At 42.5% G+C, this 16459-nt stretch overlaps 2 protein-coding genes across 3 annotated transcripts in view; both read right to left on the reverse strand.

Moving 5' to 3' along the window:
* Positions 1-1451: 1451 nt before the first annotated feature.
* On the reverse strand, positions 1452-10396 carry dhx32b (DEAH (Asp-Glu-Ala-His) box polypeptide 32b; the record flags this gene model as incomplete). The annotated part of the gene is given in 13 exon segments (XM_080481421.1): positions 1452-1626; positions 2218-2300; positions 2302-2409; positions 3847-3927; positions 3929-4038; positions 4963-5103; positions 5195-5386; positions 6141-6290; positions 6382-6475; positions 7829-8068; positions 8169-8544; positions 9708-9901; positions 9994-10396. Coding segments are annotated over 13 exon segments (2226 nt in total). The 5' UTR covers positions 10276-10396.
* A 1917-nt stretch (positions 10397-12313) lies between these two features.
* Positions 12314-16459, reverse strand: part of adam12b (ADAM metallopeptidase domain 12b) — an 88312-nt gene continuing 84166 nt past the window's right edge. For both annotated transcript variants that reach the window (XM_080481136.1, XM_080481135.1), the window contains exons 22-23: positions 15746-15921; positions 12314-14106 (exon numbers count right to left, since the gene is read on the reverse strand). In XM_080481136.1, the coding sequence (XP_080337262.1) occupies positions 14055-14106; positions 15746-15921 (228 nt within the window). In that variant the 3' untranslated portion in view covers positions 12314-14054. The remainder of the gene's footprint in view (positions 14107-15745; positions 15922-16459) is intronic.

The raw sequence follows: 16459 nt of genomic DNA on the forward strand, positions 1-16459 counted from the left end.
TGACTGTCGTGTTGTAGAGTTGGACAAAGTACAAATATTTTGTATCTGTGTAAAAAAATTTAGTAAAAGTACTGATTCTCTAATGAAGAAAAGGAAAGATTTTTTTTTTTAAATAAACATCGACATAGTTTGTGAACCCTTTACTCAAAGTGTGTTAAACAGGAGAATTTCTACACACTATCGTCGTCAAATAATATTTGAAAACATACTTTTGTTTTAATTAGTCAAAAATAAACACAAATGTTAATACGGGGAAAAAATGATCAAAATAACCTTGAGTTAACTTGTAGGATAATAAAAAAATCTAAATAGGCTGAAATTATCACTTATCTTTGAACAGATTTCACAATCCTCTTGTATTTCAAGAGTACCTCATCAAGTACCTGAACAATCTGCTGCTTTGTCACATTGAGTGTTTGTGTAATTCATGGTGTGTTGGGAAATGTGATCTTTCTCTGAGATCCACAGTATGAACAAACCACTGTGGTTCGGTTGCGGTAGGGGAAGGTGGTGTTCTGACCGTGGTGTTAGTGAACTGGGTCACCCCACCGGCACGGAGCTGTGCCTGCAGCAGATGGAGGTGCAGGCGTGTCCAAACTGTCCCGGCTCCTCATTAATCAGGATCGCTGCTGTGGGTGACTGACTGCTGGACAGTAACCGAGTGGAAAATGTGAAGCAGCGGAACCGATAAATGATTCATCTGGGAGAGAATCCAAAAAAATTTAAAATCCCAGAAAAGTTCGAAGCTTTAAGCAAATATCAAAGTTAGATACGTTCCTGTTTCCCCATTACTTGATTGAAGAAGTCAAAGTTTTCACTTTTAGGGAAAACTGCAATATTGCAAGCCTCTTCTGTTGTATTCTTCATGATTTGTCTTTATAAGTCCATCCATCCATTCATCCATCCATGTTTTTTCCCACTTCATCCACCTTACGGTGTCACAGGTTGCTGGAGTATGTAAAATGTAGGTTTTTGGACTGTGTGTGGAAATCAAGGTACCTGGAGAAAACCTACAGATGCACAGGGAGAACATGAAAACTCCACAGAGCCCCAACCAGACACTTAACGGTATATCCTCTCTGTGAGGCGAGAGTACTAACCACTGCACCATTTCATCTTATGTCATTTGATCAGACGCTTTTGTTTGATTTCTTTATTTTTTTTGTATCTATATCAATAAAAGTAAAAAAATAAAAAAATTGTAAAACATGTTACATGTTAACAGGTTAAAGAAATCAAAAGCTGCGACCCGGCTTGAGAACTTTGTATTTATTCAATATATTAGTGCACTTTGTAGATCTATTCAAATATAAATACACAGCATGATATTGAGGGATATGGACACCAGTGGAAACGAAGAAAATATTAGAAAATGAATGAAATTCTGTGTTGATTAAACAGACTTCTTTATAATCCATTAAACATATACTGTATATAAAACATACTGCTGGTCATTGTATGACACAGCGATCAGATGCTTGGTCCTCCTCGGGTTCCTCTCGTGATGTTTGAGCTTTTTCCTCTTGATACCGAGAAGTTTCATGGTTCAAAACGTTTTGAAGGATGTCTTTGCTCTCGCTGGATGGTAAATTGTAGAAAAAATAGTGCGGCGCCATGTGGATGAACCTGGAAAGAGACATGAACACAGTCCATTTTGCGGTTTTTTTTTTTTTTCCCCCCCAACCAATCTCATGATAACTAAATTTCAATTTGCAATTTTGACTTCAATCTGCCTTAACTCTGAGCGACATGACGTTTTTCTGTAGATTTACAGTACATCCCCTCCTCACATTATTTGAGCTGCAATGAACAGATTCATGCACTTTGGGATGGGAAACTTAAGAGAGCATGACAAAGGCTGCAGCTTTCTCTTCCTCCATTAAGCTGCGGCTCCACATTCCCAGGGATCTCTGCAATCCATAATCCCCCCCCCCCCTGCCCATCCAACCAGCCGGATTATAATACCGCCCTCTCACAACCAGCATGACTAGTCTCTGCTGAACTGAGGCTTTACACGTGCTTCAAAAGCAAAGAGGAATGTGTCTGTCTGATTACATTTAAGCCTCTTCCAATGCGAAGACACAAAGGTAATCTAATGGGTGCATTCGGAGCAACAAGAGGCCGCGGTCTGTGGTACCTCATCCGCACATAGTTACGCGAAAGCAGAGCGGTGGAAGCTGAGCACCGAGCAAAAACATAAACGAGGCCGAGACTCACTCATCCGCTGTTATGTGAGTTACAGTGCGGAGGCAGTTGTCCTCGGAGAACGAGTGCTCGTGGAACAGAACCCACTCCGGCAGGGCCCAGCTTGGGGCTCTTGGCTCCGTAGCCAGACAAAGGATGGATTTGTGCCACGTGCTTATGGGTCAGAATGAAGTAGTTCCCTGCGCCATCCACATCTCGAGCCACCTGAGGGGGGGCAGGGGGGGGGGGGGGGGGGGGGGGGGGGGGGGGGGGGATCAGAGCCAGAGAGTCACTAAACCAGAGAAACACAGCAGACAATGAAGGAAAACAACAACAAAAAAAGAAGGCGAAATTCCTCAAGTGCTGCGGGCTGCTGGAGAGCTGCAGGTACAATTTAAATCTTGTGTTAATACAAGCCAGACACAGATTTTAGCTCTGAGTTCAAGCTTGGAAACGGAGCGTGAATGGTGGAAGAAGTTTTACTGGTGCTTGTGTAAACAAAGCCAAGCAATAGAAGACACACAGGTTGATTTTTCTTTTTTCTTTTTTTTCACCAAGACTTACATATGAGAGAAAAGGCTTTCTAATGTCCTCTCCGACTACCTATGGAGCCTTTTGAAGGCTCATTTTCATTTATTTATTTTTAGTTTCAACTTTCAAACATTTATGTTTCAATAAAAGGTCATGGATGTGTTTACTGCTTTAAGTCTGCTCTGTAGTCGACGTGATGTGTTCACTTCAGCCATGTGACACCTTCTCCTTTATTTCATTGTTTCATCCCGATCTCACATGTTTGTAATGTACTATGAGAGTGCTTTCTCTCTGATTTTTGGGGTGTAAAAATGTGGTTTAAAGGCAATAATTAAGAATGACTCAAGAGTTGATTAATTTGTAAAGAAGACAAAATCATGAAAAGACTAAAATACAAAACAAAAGGGTATAACACACTTATAATATCTTTTGAAATGACAACAGATAAACGCACAATTGGTCTTTACATACCCAAGATTTTGAACGGGGACATCGATTTTTGATCTGGTTTGTGAAAGTAGCTGTACTGTTTGTTGAGTCAATAGACAATCAGTTGAACCGAATGGATGAAGACGGTGCAGTTCAAACACGGCGGCTGGAAGTAGTCCGATTGTCAGTTTAAGTTGAAAAATCTAACAATTTCAGTGTATCTAGCCGATCCACCTTTTCCCATTAGGTCAGGGTGGCAATATGAAGAGCGAAGGAAACACCCCCCCCCCCCCCCCCCCCCCCTGTCATTCATCCTCAGCTTCCTTTTCTGGAGTATTGTTTGCTTTGCTTTTGCTTTTGGCTGCAGTTAGTATAGACGTGTTTCCATTTATTTATTTATTTATTAAAGTGCGAAATGCAATGTGGTGGTAGATCACCTCGGGGACATGATACTATGTCGTATTAAAAAAAGTATTTCATAGAGAAAGAAAAAATGTCAATATGCTCTTTTTCTATGACAGTTAAATGTGTAAATTAATATCACATTTCACATGATTAAAGCGCTGAATTGCTGCTTCAGCTCCACTCAGTGGGAGTCAAAAGGCTTTCTAAAGAGTGTCCGTGAGCCCTGTGAGGATTCCATCTACTTTTCCACGCAGAGATTTTTTTTTTTAATTTTGGAAGTGCTGCAACACGTCTGACCTGCATGAAGAAACCAGCCAGCAGGGCTCGCTTAACGTTGACCGTGTTGCTCCGGGAGCCAAAGGCGGGCACTGAGACGGGGCAGCTCGATCCTCTTCAGGGTGTCTGTGAGCTCCGTCTGCAGAGCGTCGGCTGCCAGCAGAGCGGCGTGGCTCAGGTGGAAATCCTCACACCACTTCCGCTCATCACAGCCTAACAGGTCCAGGTTCAAGATCGTTTTCACAATTAGCGATAAACTCATACATAAGCATACAGGTCAACACGGAGTGTCCAAAAATGAAGTGCACAGAGAAGTAAACCCATATTACTACAGTATATCCACCTATTAAAATGTGTGATTTTCTTGGGCCCAAAGAGGAACTTATTGCCGCATTGACCTCAACTAAATGATCAGTAATGTGCTCTCCATCCTAAAATACTTCTTCCAATAGTCTTTTTAATCTAGTTTATTGTGAATACATTTCTCTAATGTGAGCTTGACAATGAAATCAGTGACACTAGTTTATTAGTTATTTCTTTCTATTAGTTTGGCTGCAGCATCAGTGTGGATGAATGGCTGAAGGTATCCGTGCTGCAGTAAAAAAAAACAAAAAAAAAAAACCTCAAATCTGGGACTCACAGACGGGCTGATTTATGTTTGACGGGCAACAAAGTGGACTATTTGGAAGCACTGAGCTGCTTTTGGCCTGTCACGAGTTACTCTAGTGTGGCTTCCTGCTCGACTCTGTGATGTGTGCCTTCCAAAAACCTCCAGGACCTCGAGCTACTGGAGGATCCAGACTCCTCGTCGCGGGGCAAAGCAAACTGTGCATGTGGACGTTTTTTGAAGGTTTGCTTGCTCTCTGCTCAGAAAGAGGAGCAACAGAGCAATTTGTTTGCTGGCCGCATAAATATTTGTTTTTCTCTTCTCTGTTTTCCATTTAAGATCTTTGTGTGTGTGTGTGTGTGTGTGTGTGTGTGTGTGTGTGTCATGTTTTCGTTGATGGGCTTCTAGGGACTGATATTACAGCTCTGTGGTAACAGAAGAACGGAGGCGACAAATATCAGAGCGTCGCTGTAATCTAACTCTATTGTTTCCTATTTCTTGGGCAGATTGTAGAGGCTCTCTGCACTCACTCGGATCCTGCTGGCACTGTTTAAAGGCTTTGTAAATATTGATGAGGGTGAAGTGGTCCCCCTCCGGGTGCTGGAACTTCATGTAGCACTGGCTCGCCTCTTGTTTCAGCTCCATCGGGGGAACCACAAAAAAAGGCGGAGCTTAAAAAAAGAAGAAGAAGAAGCAGACATTCACACATTATTCTCCTTTTTATGTGACATGACTGGAGAGAGCATAGTAGAGCGTTGATACCTGTGAGCATGGCGGCAATGACGACCACCTCGGTGACGCAGTCGAACTCGCAGGAGGCGAGCACGGTTTTGGCCATCTGGGGCTCCAGCGACAACTCGGACATGATGATGCCCATCTCGGACAGGTTGCCGTCGTTATCCAGCGCCGCGAGATAGTCCAGCTCCTCCAAGGCCTGCATCAGGCCTCCAGGATCTGTGAACAAATATATAGTACATGCTATCAAGTATTTAAACTAGAAGATTAATAATTACACCCAAATATGCTGCGGTAAAACTGTTAAGGCTTGTTTATATGCTGTAATCCATCGTGGCGAACCCACTGAGATAAATCCCCACAGTATAGTGGACCCCTGGTGTGAATGCTCAGTGAGAGTGGGCAGCAGCAGATTAGGATTTTATAATCCTCACCCACATCTGTCATGTATCACTATGTAAAATGAAAAGCGTTTTAATGGTAGAAACGAGGTTTTTTTTTGTTGTTGTCCTGGTTTCTTTTTTTTAAATGTAATTTTTCAGCAGCAGCCGCGTTGTAATGAGCAGCTTCTCCAGGAGAAAACAGACACACTGACAAGGAATCGAGTCAAACCTTCAATTACGACTCATTTTGTCATTTGTTCGCCCCCGCTCGCTCACTTCAGATGGCCGGGGCTCTAATCAGCTAATGGGAGGCTCAGTGTGTGTTTGTGTTAGTGGGGGTGAATTAATCTGGGGGAACAAAAGCACATGGAAGCAGGTCAGCTCTAAAAGGATGCTGGCGGAAGAGGAGCTGTCAGTTTAGCTGAAGCACGGCTCACTGCCCCACAATAACAACAGCAGAAAAAAAAAAAGTTGTAACAAAAGAGGAACGGACTGGCTGAACCCAAAATTCACATTATCTCTCAGAGCAAGAAACCCGGGGAGCTAAATTTCCCCCCATTGTCACATTGTCATGTTTATGCAAATCTGACCTGGCCTGTCCATGAAGTCGCAGTGGCTCAGGCCGGCGATCTCCATCCTCTTCAGGAACAACACCGTGGACGTGATGTCAGACTCCACAATGTGTGGTGTGATCTCAGCTGGAAGCGGCCGGTCCTGCGGGTACAGACAAAAACATTTTCCTGCAGGGAAACAAAGAGGCTCCTTTTAGACGGGCAGCAACAGAAAAACTCATCAGCCGGATTTTTACACAGAGACGCTTCTACTTCTGACCTGTCGGACCTGCCAGCTGCCTGCGGCTCTCCGACTGACTGAGGCTGATGGGCTTAATGATCACCGAGTTTGTTCTGATTCGAGGGTTGTAGACCTGCAAACACAATGGATGATAAAGTAATATAATATAACACAGGATAGGATTGAAAGTATTGATAGAAAGGAGATGAAATAAAATCATTCTGTAATTAAACTGGTCAGAAATATAAAATGTGAACCAACATTATAGGTCACTGGCGTTTAAAGGGTTGGAAGAGGAGCTCCCCCCAATTACAGAGCTTGAACCACACTGTGCACCGCACTATAAGATATTACTGTTATCTGCAGTTGGAATCCATACACAGTAATTAAAAACAAAAAGTTTAATTCATCCTGCTTTTGATTTAAATATCTTTACATTTCCGCAGCTGTTAATTTTACACTTAAAATGCACTAAAGTTACTTTATCGAACGGTCTACTACACCTGCAGTACATTCAATTTTGAATATGAGTTTTATTAAAATGATTAATAGTTTTAACCTCCTTCATCTCCCTGACGCTCCAAACCAATGTTACAGATCAACATTGTATACACTCCTATATATCATGTGGTGCAGGTCAATGACAATCTCTCAAGTATCAAACCATTACATTGCTTGAAACACTGACATAGCCTACATGATTTATGTGGAATGGCCATTCCAATTCTTTCCCACTCAGCTAAGATAACTACCGTTCACGTCTCTTCTACATGTATTTAAACTTGACTATCACTAAAACTCCAGATAACAGGAATGATCAATGTGCAGTCTGAACCTTAGAAATAATGAAAGTCGCTGCCTCTGTTTGTTTTCACTGGGAGCGCCCCTCATGGTCGCTGTTTAAACACCAGCATCAAAGACTTTCGTGACGATAGATTAAAAAAGGAGAAAGGCTTTGACAGATTAAAATGTGCAGCCACCTGCTCATGAAAGGATGCACAGTTATCAGGAATATTCTCTTTTTTTTTGTTTTTTTTTGAATGCTGCAAATATATCAGCGTACAATTCGTTCTTCAGTTTCTGTTTGTTTACCTGAAAATATTTTAAAAGTCAAATTCTATCATAAAGCTATTATCATGAGGCGAAGCGCCGGAAAACTCAATTTATTTCTATTCATTATTCGCAATTGAATTTGTCTCACATTTCTACATCAAAACTTAAAAAAAAAAGTTTCATTTGAGGTTTGCGGATTAAATGTTTTAACTTTATCTCACTCGTGGGAGAATTGCTAAGTAAATACTGCTTTTTACTGGAAGAAGAAACATCTTGATGCCACAAAAACTAAAGAACACACTGCAGGTGAGAGCGGTTTCTCCTTCTTGTAGGAACAATAGCATTTACAGTTGCAATGGGACTGTGCTTTGGTAGTAATATTATTCATTGTGCATGTCTCTGATTTAAAAGCAGCTGTAACAAGCAAACCTACGTATCGCTTCTCGAGCCCCGCGTCAATGACAAAGCTTATTGAGCCAGCAGCCCAGAAGAAATCCTCATTTGGGCTGGATGTGAGAAACACTCTGCGGCAGCGGTGGGCCTCCTCCTCCTCCCCGGGGTTTGGAGGATCTCCAGGCTCACCAGGGTGCACAGTGATGGGCAGAAGCTCACCCACATCTGGAGGCAGGCTGCACTTCTCATGACAGAGGATGTCACGGGCAAGATTTATCTCCTGATAGAGGAAACACAGAGAAAAATCAGGAAAAAAAAAAAAAAAAAAAGCAGGTTTTGATTCCTCTGATTTCATCCTGGTCTTTTTTTTTTTTTTTTACCTGTCTTGTCACAAGGAACACCACCACATCTCCCTGCTCGCCAGAGCGATGGATCTCCAGCACCAGGCGCAGGGCGGAGCAGAAGTAGCTGTCACCGGTGCTGCTGTACACCACCTCTCCTGCACCCGGGGTCTCCAGGTGAATCGCCGGCACTGTCAGGCCTGTGAAGTGAGCCAGCTGCTTGGGGCCGGGCTTGACGGCTGTGAGGAGGACCACTCGGAGCTCTGGCCTCTGCAGGGCGATGTCTTTTAGCAGGCCCTGGAGGACGTCGGTGGCCACGGTCCTCTGGTGCGCCTGGTCCACAACCACGACGCCGTAGCGCTCGAGCAAAGGGTCTGACATCATCTCTCTGAGCAGCATGTCATCTGTGCAGTACCTGTGGTGAGGCATGAAATGAGAGTTTCTGGGTATCTGTACTGGCAGATTAGAAATAATAACAGCTCTGTTACTTTTCTTTAAGTCCTAGTTTTTGCTCATAACATCAGGGTGGAGAGACTTGAGAGAATGGACCATTGATTTTACCCAAAGCATGCAAATGGACAAACACATTTCATAGGGAAACACGTGAAACTAAAAGCAAAGCAGACCTTCCGCCTCTCCATCCATCATCTATACCATCTTATCCAACTGACGGTAGCACAGAGCTGGAGCCAGTCCCGGCTGACTACAAGTGATGACAGGACACATCCTGGACAGGTCGCCAGTCCAACACAGAGGCACAGACATTCACACACTCACATTTACACTTCAGGCAGAATTTATAAGTCACCAATTATCCTCAGATTTGATCCTCATTTGTGGGAGGACAGGAATGTCCTGCGAGGCCTGTGAGGTGAGAGTGACAACCACGACAGCACTGGAGCTGTGCACCCAATTTCACAATAAAAGTAGAAACGACCAGCAGAATGGTCCTGCAATACATAACTTTTTACTTAGAAGTCCTCATTATGTCTTAAAAAACAATAAAGGACGGAGGTTGAACCTGTACTTGGACTTAAAAGTGTTTGATGAGTGGAAAGTGTGTTTATTTACCTATTATTATCTCCTCTAACTCTAACGCGGACACAGAGGCACTTAATAAGGTGGAACCGTAGATTCTGGAGCTCTATTCACTGTACCTCAGTGTGGGATTTTAATGAAAGCCTCCTCTTCAGCTTCTCCCCGTTGGCGTAATTAACTAAAAGAATTAGTGCAGGGAGCGAGGACTCGTGTGCTTTCTGGCTGCCTGTTCATCTTGCCTCCCTCCAGAGCTTCTTTGTTCCCTCACTAACTTATGAGGGACCAACGTGAAGGGTGTGTGACATATGGGCAGACAGAGAGCCGGGGCAGCTGTGGAGCGGCCCCTGAAAAGAGCCCCTCCATCCTTTTGTTCCTGGCTTTCTTTACCATGAGAAAAGGCGGGGTGATTTAGCAGTGTTTGTGTGTGTGTGTGTGTGTGTGTGTGTGTGTGTGTGTGTGTGTGTCATGACCAGACATTAGTGAGACCCAGCGAGAGGGAAGAAGCACAAGCTATATCTTAAAATTGCAGTTTGATCCCACCTGAGGACGGTGTCGTTAGTGCAGGACGTTTCCAAAGGGATGGTGTAACCAACTTCATGGCCGATGTTGACGTCCATCTCGTCGGCCACTCTCAGGGCCAGATCCACAGCCTGCTGCGCGTGAATCTGGGTGCAAACCACCATCCCATGCTGGAACTGCACCGACAGGCAGAATTCGGAGCACCACTGGGGGATCTGGTTCAAAAGAAGAATCGGATGAAGTGGACTGAAACGTGCAAGGTTGCCTCATGAAAATCCAAAATGCCAGACACCTCAACGGCACTCACCTGAGAGCTCCTTCCAGTTTTGGCAGAACCGCTGACAACCACAAACTGTCTTTTCGCCAGAGCATCCATGAATTCACACTTTGCCTTCCACACGGGCAGCTCTTTCCTTTCTGTCAGCAGTTTGTAAAACCTGGAAGAATAAGGCAGCCCATCAAACTGATTAAGTTCCAAGATGTCATCGCACTCTCCGTCTCCTTGACTTGAAGCTTCTGCGTCCGAACAACAAGGGGAATCCTCGTCAAAGAGATCCTCCTCCGTCAGGGTGGCGATGTCCTCCGCCATCGCGAGTCAGCTTCCAAGCCTGCGAGGGGTGAGACTTCATTTACAGATCCAAAGAAATTAAGTTTGGAAATCTCCAGCTCTCAGTAAAGCCCCTGACGGCTCACAGACCGCCGCTGCAAGGGAAACCAAATGAAAGGCTCACTAGGCGGTCAGCCCAGTGCTGTCATGTGGCCACTAATCCAAAAGAAGTGTGGTCACACACACACACACACACACACACACACACACCCACCCACACACACACACACACGCACGCACGCACACACGCTGGTGTGAGAGCAAAGGGCTTGGCGCAGACTCACAAGAGTTCAGTGCTTACAATAACAACTGGCTTAAAGACTTTGAGGTCACAAGCTGAGAAATGCAATTCAGGGAATCAGATATTAACTTTATCAATGGCTGAAATAATGAGAGTGTCGTACACGTATCTGCTTCATTTTCACTCACTAATGTGTTTCTACACTTACAGATAACTGAGGAAACACATTTCAGCTTTAGCTTTTCTTTTCTCATTCAAGTCCAAATAGGAACTACAGTTTTTTTTTAACTTGAATCTTTTTGTGAGGTTACAAACGTGAAGCCGAAACGTGACAATATAAGAATTTTAAAAAAGAAAAAAAAATCAGCTGATCACATAAAAGTACAAATATTGGTTTCTCTTTTCTTCATAATGAGCTCTTCATAGTCTTTATCGTTCTATATAACAATCCAAACAAACTCTGGCTGTAGCAAAAACAAGAGAAGCACAGATTCTTTGAAATGTTTTTTTAAAGCAAGATGGTGGGAATCTTTGTTATTTTCAAGCATGAAATAATTTTTGATATAACACACCGCGACTCCTAAACCTAATGTTTTTAATGACTTTCATATACTCCAGCATTCAATTTGAGAGATTAATGTATGAATTTTACTAATTAATGCACAGAATGTATCCCAAAGTGTTCTTTTCTTGCCTTTAAAAAAAGTCCAGAACAGAATCAGTAATTTCTTTTAAAGGCAATACTAATATTTGTTGAATATGTTATACGTTTCCTTGAACTTACCAAAATTGTAGAATTGAGTCCAGTCTTTCAATTTCTTGTTGGTCACAGACACAGATGTGAAATATATTGTTTCACCTTGGTTCAATCATCTTTTTTTAATTCCCTCTAAGGGACTTCTGGAGCTCTGTGGGCTTTTTTTTTTTTTTTTCCCCTCCCCCTGTTTTGGTATTCTGTGTCAGTAATGCTGTAAGTTAACAAGTATTAGGGGTCCTGATCCTTAATCAGTATTCAAGAGCAACTTCAATTTGCAGTTGGAGCACATTATAGTGAGATTACGAGTTAAATCCTCGGAGAGAGAAGCACTGCTGAGGCTGTGATGGCCCGTGTTGTTGGACAGGTGGCAGTGTTGGACAACAGCAGCAGAGGAGACGGTGTGAGGAACAAGGGGACAGGAAACGACACTTTTATCTTAAAGGTGCAGAACGTAAAATTCAAGTGACGCCACTTTTGAGTAAAAAAAGGAAACGTTTTTTCCCCCCAAAATAAGAAAAAGGTTAAAAGAAAGGTAAGAATCTATAAAACACTATAAATCATACTGAAAATATTCATTTTGGATGGATTTTTTTTAAACAGAAACAAAAAATCTTGGCAGTCAAACATTATTGATGTCATTTGATCACTTTCTGCAGCTTCAGTTGGAATAACTGATACTGTAAAGTGTATCTATGAATGATCATCTGTAGAGGTTAAAGGCACTTTAAAGAGTGTAAGGTGTAGTAACTAAAGATATTTGAGTTTTACTCAATGTTCTAACAAGTAAAAGTAAAAAACTATAAAAAATAGAAAAATAAATGCTTGGGTACAGATGAAAATTGTACTTAAATTCAGTAACTAAGTATAAAACTTACAGCTGGATGTTTTTTTTTTTTTTTTAAATAAATTTGAAATGGGACTGATAATACATGTTGAAATAACTCACTTATTTGTCACGTTAAAGTGCAGGAGGATGCATTTGGATAAGCAAAAACTAAAATGAGCGTACAATTAAAACAACTCCTTGTAAACAGTCATTGAACTTTTATTTGGCTCTAATTTCATCTTCAAACCTTTGAGGCTCGCCTTCACGTTGTATTCTGTAAATGGTCAAAAATCCATTTCTCGCTTAAACTCCAAATCAGATTTACAATACTGCGCTTTTAAAAAAAACAACTCCCCCGCCGCCAAAAAAAAAAACCAAACAAACAAACAAACCCTAAATAAAACAAAAAGGAGAGGAATGATAACTGACATACAATATTAACACGTTACAATGGTTTTTAAACATGTTACACTTAAAATATAATCAACACAGTACATTAAGGATTTACAGATGGCGTAAACATTTAACGGCTAATTGACACATCATTAGGAAACATTTTTCCTGGGACTCTGATCCATGTGAAGCATTACTTGCACACACAAACACAATGCGTATAAGAAGAACGGTGCTGACGTCAGTCATTCTGCAGTGGTGAGGAAAAAAACAGAAAAAAAACCCCAAAACAAGCACTGCAAAAGTGAACACAAACACAGGGTGAACGGTCGATCGTGAAGTTGAATCCCTCCTCACGTCGCAGCAAGTCAACACGTGACATCAAGGAAAGTGCCTAACTCAAAGTGCAAACAGCAAGCTCTGAATCCGTAAAGCGACGCCGCGAGCGTGTCGAACAATCTCCCGAACCGGACGAGCCACGGCGAGCAGAGGAGGAGGAGACGGGACCGATACAGTGAGACATGTCGTTGGACACGGGAGCGGCTTGGAGAAAAAAAAGCTCACAAGCGCTGAAGTCATCCGGCTTGGCTCGCACGCTCCAGGACAAAGTGAGCGTGAACGTTGGAACACACAAACAACCAGAGTCAGTGCTGAATTATTTGGTGTTGCTGTAATTCTCTGGAACAGAATCACTCTGTCAAAAAAAACCCCAAAAAAAGAGCGTTGACGCTCCGCAGCGCCTGCCAGTATTAAGGAGAGCATGTGGAGCGTCCAGCACATGCCCCTGAGCAGTATGTCAGTCTGCAGAGGCACTACACTGCAAAACTCAACTTATAAGGAAATATAGGAGCCAGGTGGTGAAGCTGCAAAAACGGAGTGGAGAAGAAAAAAAAAAAAAAAAAAAACAACAACAAAAAACTGTAATCTGAAGTCACACTCTTTTCATGGAGTGTTTGAAATGATTCCACAACAAAACCGTTGACAGAAAGTAACTGTTAAATGACGTATTTAATTCAGCACCATGGCAGTTTATGGTCCAGAAGAATGGATTTGGTACTAAACACCATTCAGACATAAAAAACCGAAAAAAGAAACACTGCTCTTTGACTGCTTGCTGACTTGTGCTCCTTTTCCCTTTCTTGTCATCCCTTTTTTTTTTTGCGCTTCTATGTTTCAAGCAACTGTATTAAAAAAGATTGTATACTTCAGCACTTCATTTGCAAAAAAAGAAAGAAAGAAAAAAAGTATAAAAATTCACGAAAGAATGCAAAAGAAATCTCCGAAATGACGCCGTGGTCAGCTCCTCACCAGAGCAATCTGGGCACAGACAAGCACGACTGGAGTTAAATAGTTAAATAGATAAATAGTTCATTGGTACCTGAGCGAGGACAACAAAGCACCTTTCAGAGGCGTAGCACCGAGGTGCGATGTTGAAACTCTGTGACGTTTCCAAGTGTCCGAAAGGTCCCACAGAGAGTCAGTCATTAGTGCAAAAGAGAAAGTCTCTGTCTTTTAGTGGGAGACGTCCATTTATGTTCCAAAACTCAGCAGTCCTTCTGAGTCTTTGGTGGTCTGTAGGGCAACGCCGGCGCCGGTCTGAAACAGGAGCACAGACGTGCAGCATGAGAAACGTTTTTTTTTTTAAATTCTACACCAATCACAAGATCGTCACAAGAAATAATAACCATTTGAGTGAATTTGACAAACGTTGGACGACGACGTTCTTCCAGCTGGAGGTTTGTTCCTGGTCTGCAGTGGTCAGTTCTCATATATATACATATATAGAGGATAAACTCTTTGGGTCTACACACTGTCTCTGGGTGTTTATCGAACTGCAGGCTTCAAATCTCAACATGAAGCCAATTTTATTTTATACCTTCTGGAGCAAATACAAGGAAGTGTGCAACAACAACAAAAAACAAAAAAAAGCGGATGCATGTTTTAACAAAGTCACCCAGACGGCATGGCTTTGAGATTAATGCTCGGTATGAATGAATGAATGTATAAATGAGTCTTTATTTCGAACATACGAATAGAAAAAAAAAGAAAGAAAGAAAAAAGGAAGTATTTAAATGAATAAAACACAAACAAAGAAACAACACAATCCACTTGATCGACGAAAAGGTGGAGGAAGAAGTAGTGGTTAGATTACAACGAGGTCATGGTATTGTGTTGTGTCTGCTACGTTTAGGATTATTAATGTTTTCTTTGACACGGTTCCCGTTTGCTTGGTGGTTTGGCCAAATTTGAGCCTCATGCGGGCCTGTTTTGGCCCACGGGAACTTTTGTTTGACACCCGATTTAGATTATCTTTAGAAGACGATCATGTTTCAGCACAATGATAATACATAAAGGAAAAAAAAAACAAAAAACTTTGATAGTTTAATCTAAAACATAAACACAGAAATGTGCCCCGCTGTTCTGTCTTCTCCACTTTTACTTGTTCAGCTCAGCAACGTTTCCCTTTCAAGAGCTATTTTTTAGTTTTTTTTTTTAGTTTTTCCGAAAAGACAATCATCTTTAATCCGCCCAAAAAAAAATAAAGAATAAACTTCATGCTTCCACAGCGAAGCTTTCTCACTCAAACAAAACAATACACCAGAGAGACTGCTGCTCGCTTCCATCACTGCTACTTTTTTTGTTGTTGTTACAGCGGAGACATGCTTTTACTGCTAAATGAAATTTAGAGTTGTAAGACTGAATGTTGAAAGCTTCGAAGCAGTTTGCTTCGAAGCTTATACAGCAGCACGTTATGCACAGAAGACAATAAATACGTGTCTCGTTTCCCTCATGAAGCGTAGTATAGCGAATCTATCCGTCAACTTTTTATTTATAATGGGGAAAAAGCAAAGTGATTTTAATAAAAGCAGGAAACACTGCAAATGAGCCAATCTCGGGTTAAGAACCCCCCCCGTGGTATGGAAATAATCACCGGGGCAGCGCTTTCAGCTGTGCGGGTTGAAAATGGGAATATCCAGGAATACATTTAACATACAGCATGCGAGCGAACACGGATCTAACGAGCACCATGAGAAAACAGAGACTGGCTGGGTAATTAATTTGATCCGCTAGTGAGTAGGAGGGATAAGCGTCCCCTCGCTCACACAACAGTCATTAATTAAAGGTTTAATAGGAAAGTAATTCCTTTATATCGGTACTTTTTGAAGAAGCAGGTGCCCAGTTCTTTGTAGATGACGACCACGACTGCCTGAGCTTCTGTTCACGTTGCACTGACCTGCTTGGTAAAGGGATGGTGGGCAGAGGCCTGGGCACAGTCGGCGTTGGGATGGGGAGAGGCCCAGCCCCGGGCATGTGGACCCCTGACGCCGTGACGCCGCGACCCAGCCGAGTGCTCCTCCCCAGTGGGTCTGCAGGGAGGGGTTTCCTGGGGGGGCTGGGCTTGTCAAAGTCCTGAAGGAGAAAGATGAAAATCAGATTCATTGAAAAAGAAAAAGAAAAATGGACCCAATACAAATTGTTGGGGGAGCAGAAACACGACAATTTACATGTAATATCAACGCTCCTGCTTGGTAGGAAACACCTGCTACAGAAAAAAAAAAAAACACTTAAGCATCCACTTGATGATAATAATTAAAAAAAAACAAAAAAAAAAAAACAGTCTGAGCCTGAGACACAGGGAACAAAAAAACCCCTGATTAATAGATTTTTTCCACCTTTAACTCCTCATGAGAATGGATTAGTTGTGTGGTGGACACGAGGACAGACACGTTTCACTAGAGGGCACTGTGTTATCAGTGTCTTCCCTTTCGCTCACACGTCTAACAAGAGATGAATCCCCCCCGATCGCCTCCTCCCGCTCGTCTCCACCTCTGTGGCAGTGTTGTGTGAGTGTAGAAGGTTATCTGGATGAGACGCCATCATGTGTTACTAATCTACACCGAGGAGGCGAGGCGGCGATAAACATCTGCTACCAGCTGCCCGGTTACCC

This window comes from Lipophrys pholis, assembly GCF_963383615.2.
Source record: "Lipophrys pholis genome assembly, chromosome: 15".
NCBI lineage: Eukaryota > Metazoa > Chordata > Actinopteri > Blenniiformes > Blenniidae > Lipophrys > Lipophrys pholis.